The sequence below is a fragment of the Triticum urartu genome, chromosome 6A (assembly GCF_056163025.1).
Source record: "Triticum urartu cultivar PI428250 chromosome 6A, HENAU_Tu73, whole genome shotgun sequence".
Classification (NCBI taxonomy): Eukaryota; Viridiplantae; Streptophyta; class Magnoliopsida; order Poales; family Poaceae; genus Triticum; species Triticum urartu.
In genome coordinates, this window is record NC_141878.1 from 544607716 (window position 1) to 544614435 (window position 6720).

Sequence of the window (6720 nt, forward strand, 5' to 3'; positions counted from 1 at the left end):
GGTGAGCTGCTTCAGATTGCTGTTGCTTGATCGGGTGGCCAATGACACGAGGGGGGGATTGATTGGGTGAGCAAACCCAATGGCAGCACCCATCGCTGGTCAAATTATTTTGCAAGGGGAAGAAGCAACAGCAACTGCTACCAGGCAACAGTTTATTATCAATTCCACGAACGCGAATTGAAATTAATCTAATCTACCTGCTGATGATTGATGGCGATGATGCGCAATGTACAGAGATGTCGAAAGTAAATTATTACTGCTACGAAATCAGGGGAGGTGACTACTAACGGAAGCAAAGCCGCCGCGGCTGAAGATCAGCGGAGGGGAGGGGAGGAGGAGCTAATTATAACAGGGGGAGTGCGGATTACGGAGTATAGTTTCGAATTGCTCAACGATAAACATGTGACACAAAGTCGATTAGCAGCAGCAGGCTAAAGCTATAGCTAGTCCAAGATGCGATGCGAGAGCAGATGTGGAAGGCGGCCGGCCGATCGCCCGACGACACCTGGTAGATTCTCTTCTCGCTGCTTGCTTGCTCATCATTGGTTGCTTCTTCGATCTCGAGGCAGGGATGGGGGGATGATTCTTTTCTTCTGCGTCTGCTGGTTGTTGTCCCTCCTCTGAATTCGGTATGGCTTTCACGTTGGCGTTTCATGGCTGGGTGGTTTGGTTCAGGAGCGGCTGCGCATGGACAGCGCCACCACCTGCGCCCACTGCTTCAGCCTCATCTTCACCGTCTCCGGCGGGTCATCTGCAGGGAAGGGAAGCACCGCCGCCGAAAAGTCAGATCAAAAGTTCCAATCGCCCTAACAATCGAAATTTATTCGGGTTTGCTTGAAGAGAAATTCAGAGACCGCTCGTCTAATCTAATCAACAGATCAGATGAGACCGAACCAGAACTCTGCTGAAATCTGAAACCGAACTGAATGTGCGTACCTGGGGAGAGTATGGAGAGGGGGCTCCCGATGGGCGACGGCTCGGAGGCCTCCGAGGAGGCGCCGCAGGAGCACTGGTGACTGGCCGCGCCGGCGCAGCCCCCGGCGTTGGCGTTGGCGGCGACGGCGTAGAGGAGGTCGAGCGCCGGGAGCGTCTCGACGAGGCGGCTCCTGCCGGCGTCGCAGGCGGCGCAGCGCTGCGAGGGCGGGTCGAAGCGGAAGCCCAGATCGAGGGAGCCGCGCAGCTCGTCGAGCTGGTCGTCGGTGACGCTCTGCGCGCGCTGCAGCGGCGAGCGGCGGCCCCTGCCGAGAATCCCGCGCCGCCGCCGCTCCCACGCCTCGTCCCGCTCGATGTCGGGCGACCACGAGTTCTGCTTCTGCAGGCCCATCGCCCCCGCCGCGCCCCTCAGCCTGCTCCCGCCGCCCAGGCCCATCAGGTGGGGCTGGAACCCCTTCCTCTCCTCCTCCATGGCCGCCGGCCTCCTCCTCCTCCGCGAGGGGGGGCGGCGGGGGATTTGGGTGGGGGCGGGGAGGACTGCTGGCCGCTGCCGGGGGCGAGTGGCCGGGGTGGAGTAATTTATCTCCCTCGGCCTGCCTTTGCCTTGCCTTCCGCCGCCTTCTTCTTTTTCTCCTTAGCGGATCGGGTGCTCTGCGGGCGTCCGCCGACGCATAACGGGCTGATATATACCCCTCGTGGATGCGTGGCCCTGGCGGACGGAACGAACGGTGGGATTTCCTCCGGCTGCTAGGGCGGGGCTCATTATTGGGCATTGATTCGGGGTCACGGGGAACGTGGGCCGGGGGGAATTCTTTCTGACTGGGAACGGCCGTATGCAACCCCAACTTTTAACCCCATCGTTTCCCTTGCAGTACAAGTGTTTTGAACTTTTGCTCAAAGAAGAAAAAAAAAGGTGTTTTGTACTACGTATTACTACTACGGTGCGGCATTTGAGCTGGCTGTTTGTATCATCGCGGTTGGATTCGGATCCCCCCTGAATCCTCGCGTGCGGCGGGTAAAACGGAACGGTTCTTCCGTGTCTTGTTTTCACGCCGGTCAGTTGGCTAAAATCCCGTCGAAAATGCGTGGGAGAATTACGTGTCGTGGATGGGCGAATTGGTTGGTAGTTCCTCGGGAATAAATCAGCTTAGTTGGTGAGTGCATCACACGAACGTAACCACCGCCGGCCGGCCGGTGCTAGTGGCGCATCACAGTGGAGAGGGTGAAGGGCGCCTGTTTGCGACAACCGACTCGATTACCACCTAACCGACGTGCGCGATTATGTCAGGCCGGTGGGATTTGCTTGCGCGCAAAGATTTTGTAATGTGCCCATCGATCCACGTTCTTCATAAGAGTGTCGCAATTTTGCTGATCGTTCGACATGCATGGAGAATCTTCCGGAGAACTCCTGCGATCCTCGACATGCATCGAGAATCCTCCGGCAGGAAAAAGAGCGAGATCCAACTCGAATTCGGATTCTGTTGCCGTGCGCCGCTGAATTGTGGGATCTACTAGTTCGTCAGGGTTTTTTTCTCTGTTTTTTCCAATTTGATTGACGGTAGTTAGTCAAGGGAGTTTACCGGAATGTTTTTCCAACAGAGCGTCTAGTCGCATGCTACATTCTCTCCTGGATTCGTGCCATGCAGTGATGCAGATCGCGCTAATTTAGGGCGGTCTGTCAGACGTTACGATTCGTAGATACGGTCCATGATTTGCTTTGCGCTAATGCGTGCATACCAAACTTGTAAGATTTCTTTATTTTTTTCCCTTTTTACATCAACTTGTGACGGAGATCTTATTCTTATCGCTGCGATTTTTCTTTTGCAATAGCAACTTTGATGCATCCTCAACATGCATGGACAATCTTCTGAATACTCCTGGTAATATTTCCTTGTTACAATCTCCTGTGGATTCGTAGCTTGCAACGCGGTAATTAAGGGGCACGAGATTGCGATCTTTTGCGTTAATGATATCGCGCCAATCGACGATGGATCGCACTCGTGCATGCGTCTCAAACGTAAAGACAGAGATTATTTTTACAGCGCCTAAATCTTAAGATATACAAGTAGATCTTTAGCCCAATTTGGAAGAACAACTTGTGTTGGCACTCGAACCATCGATGATCGCTTGCCCGACACTGCCTCTGCTTGTGCCCGTGTCATCTGGTATAGCATACCTAATTGCATGGAAGGTGTGCACGCAAGTTGCCAGGGCCAGAAACGGAAATAAAGCGTGCAAAAGGTGCACTGGCCTGTCGCGGTGCAGTGTCCGGGCGGATCAAGCTTGCCCAAGAATACACTGGCCGGAAAACGATTATCCGTGGCGTGCCTTGCAGCCTGGACGATGCCAACCCATAAATCGCACGCGATGCCTGTCTTCGCTTCGATTTCTATACTAATCCTATGCGTGACACCTTACAATTAGTATGGACAGATTCGTGGCCTGCGATTTTTCTATCGCCCGTGCGTGGAAAATCAACAAGAGAGTTTCGTGTTTGAACCGGGCCTGCTCGAGAAAATTCTTATGTTTATGACCGTAATTTACTTGCACTTCACCGCGATTCAGGCAAGATGCGTGGTCAACTGTGACACGTACTGAAGATCATCCGGCATGATCGTCACGCCTGCATAGTTTAGCTGGGTTCCCCCACACTTGCACGGGAAGACTCCTGGCTTCGTTTGATTCGATCTTACAGCCGAAATATCTTCATTTGATTCGAGTAATATATATACATGACACAATGGACGTCTTCTAAGTTCTAACTACCGGTATGTATAAGGTTAAGTTAGTGCAATAATTGAGCATGCAACTTGCTTCTTGGTCATCGGTCGATCGTCTCATTGGCCCGGTCTTTGCACATTGAGAACGACGGATGACCTCACGTCGCAATGTCACACCGCCTTTGATAATGGCTGTAGGGGTATTAGAATGGAAGGGAATATCCCACGGCGTTGTCAGGTCGAGATACGCATATGCTCTTATCATATTTTTGCGGACGAGAAGCACTTCCGTCTAGCTCAACTACCATATTAGAGCATCTCCAGCCACGCCTTCAACAGACCTTTTCCAGAAGTTTTTGCCATACCGGTGTCAAAAAGACGGCCCAGTCACGCCCCCAGAAATTCGTTTTTCGCCGGCTCGGGGCAAAACTGGTGCCGGCGGACCCAGGCCGAACCCGACGCCCTGAGAGACGCTTGGGGAGCCGGCACAAGCAAAAAAAGCGCGTGGGTCCGCCCTGGCGGCGACCCGAGGGCCTTTTCCCGCCGTTTCTTGACGCTTTCCCCTCGCATCCCTCCCGCTCGCTCGCTTTCCTCCCGCCATTCCCTCCCTTTCTCCCGCCAAACCCTCTCCCGCTCGCCTTCCAGGCGCCGCCATGCCGCCGAAGAAGTACGCCATGCCGCGCGCGGCGGCAACCACGACTGGCACCGTGGCCCAGCTAAAGCAGAGGAAGCCGAGGGCGCCGCCATTGAAGCCACCGGGCATGTCGAACGCCGAGTGGAGGGTGGAAGTTCAGCGACGCGACGCAGTCACCGCCGACCGGCGGAACAGGGCCATCGCCAAGAAGGCCCGCGACAACGCGGTGCGCGCGGCGGCGTCCTCCTCATCGGTCGACCACGCGGGGATGATGAATCCACCCGTCGTCAGCCACGCCCAGTACGCGCCCTGGGGACAGCAAGGCGTCGGATCTCTAAGGGGATCGTCGTCGCCCGGCTACGCCGACGGCGACGCGCACGGTGGGTTCACCCAAACGTGACCTTCCCCCATGGCCACCCCGCGACGCGCACACCTTCGCCCGCCTTTGTCAGCGTGCAGTACCCTCCATACAACTACTCGCCGCCCGCCTACGCGTCCACACCGACGCCCCATCTCCGCCGTAGACCGTTGCCCTTCTCGCACCTCGGCGACACCGACGACACAGGAGCCGACATGGACGACATCATCGCGACAGGATCGACCGCGGCCGCCGCGTCTCCCGGGTTCGCCACCCAGGACAAGGTAGTGGATCTCGGCGGCGACATGGAGGCCGAGCTCGGCTACGTCTACGGCGAGGACGCGCACGAAGCGCAGGAACCCGAGGAGGAGGAGGAGGAGCCGGCTCCTGATCCGACGAAGGGGCGCCAGAAGAAGAAGCAGGCGGCTAGGCCAGGCGAACCGCGCATCAAGTGGACGTCCAAGGAGGAGGAATGCCTCGCCGAAGCATGGAAAGTCGTCTGCCTCGACCCGACCACCGGCACGAACCAGAGCTTCGAGACATACTAGGACCGCATCAAGGCCGAGTTCGACGAGCGGAAGCTCGTCGACCCCTACTTCAAAGGCGTCTACATGCAGCGCGGCTCCAAGGCGATGGCGAACCATTGGGGGCGTATCCAGGGGGCGTGCAACAAATGGCATGGAATCGTTGAGGAGGTCGCGGCTCGCCCGGAGAGCGGCGCCAGCGTTGAGGATCAGGTACGCACGCCGTTCGCCCGCCCCCCGCCAATTGTTTGTTCCTCCGCGCAGTTGCTGCGCATGTTCACCATGTATCGGCGCGACAACCTCGACGCCGACTTCAAGTTCCTCCACGTCTACAAGCGCATTGACAAGTGCGAGAAGTGGGCGAAAGTCTGACGTACCCTCGACAAGGCCAAGGAGACATATAAGCCGGACGCGACGACTCCGGGCGCGTCAGAGGGGCGGCCGGACGGCCACAAATTGGCAAAGAAGGGGAAAAACGTCGACGCGACAACCGCGCGAGTGCAGGAGTCCATCGAGCATTGCCTCGCCGACGCCCAGGCCCGGGCCGTCCTACGTGAAAAGAAGACCGAGGCGCGGTGGTCGTCGCTGATGACGAACAACGCCATCAAGATCGACCTGCTCCGGACCAACGTCGACCTGCTCCGGACGAACGTCGCCGCGAAGAAGAGGAACACCGACATGGCTTTTCTGATGGGCGGGGTGGACATGCTCCAGAGCAACGACGAGCAGCTCAGGGTGTGGTACATGACGGAGCGCGGCCTCATCCTGAACCAGATGCAGACGGCAACGCCGACGACGCCAGCTCCCGCGCCCACGGTCACACGGACGCCAAGCCCGAACGACGCCTCTACATCGCCGCCCAGCAGTACCGAAGCCGCGCCGACACAGCCCACCACCGAAGCAGCTCCGACACCGCCGAGCTCGCGCACGCCGACTCCGCCAACGCCTGGAGCCGACCCCGCCGAGTGATTCGTTGCGCACGCGAACTTGCGGCGTGCGGCGCTCTGTTTTTTGTAACGCCAGACTACGTCCGATCGCCGGATTTTTGTGGTGTCTTTTGTGAGCGGGAACGGCCTAGTTCAAATTTCCCGCATCCTGGGGCCGACGCTTGGGGGCGTGACTGGGAGTTAGGTCGCCCCCAGGGGCCGAACTAGCGCCGGCACACCCCCAGGCCGCTCTATTTAGGCGTCCTGGGGCCGAACGGCTAGAGATGCCCTTACTCCCTCTGTCCCAAATTGCTTGTCTTAGATTTGTTTAAGACAAGAATTTTGGAACGGAGGGAGTACTATTTTACTACTACTTATTGGTTTACTGGTATGTCTTGCAGATAGAATTCATTTGGATTTCACTGTAAATTATTTACAGTACTTTACTACTACTAAGAACTGAAAATTAACAGGCTGGCTCCAACCCGTTACAATGGTACGTACTTTGAATCCTCGATTCCAAAAATTATGGACAGAAGGTAGCTTTATTACTTGGCTTCAGGAAGCTGGCGGTCACACAAGACAAGAACAGAAGTACTCAAAGTTTAACAACTCCCTCAAATTC

General features: G+C 56.7%; 1 protein-coding gene across 1 annotated transcript; it reads right to left on the reverse strand.

Annotated features, from left to right (window-relative positions):
* Nucleotides 1-237: 237 nt before the first annotated feature.
* On the reverse strand, nt 238-1576 carry LOC125514862 (uncharacterized). The gene is made up of 2 exons (XM_048680228.2): nt 937-1576; nt 238-751 (listed from the first exon to the last, which is right to left on the reverse strand). The coding sequence occupies exons 1-2, from the start codon at nt 1403-1405 to the stop codon at nt 672-674; spliced, it is 549 nt and encodes a 182-aa protein (XP_048536185.1). The 5' UTR covers nt 1406-1576; the 3' UTR covers nt 238-671.
* Nucleotides 1577-6720: the final 5144 nt, after the last annotated feature.

What these genes read in the sequence shown, in the direction of transcription:
- LOC125514862 (XM_048680228.2), bottom strand. Translation starts at nt 1,405, where the DNA reads ATGGAGGAGGAGAGGAAGGGGTTCCAGCCCCACCTGATGGGCCTGGGC. An exon ending in CCTCTCCATACTCTCCCCAG is followed by an intron (nt 752 to 936) that starts GTACGCACATTC and finishes CCTTCCCTGCAG; the next exon opens with ATGACCCGCCGGAGACGGTG.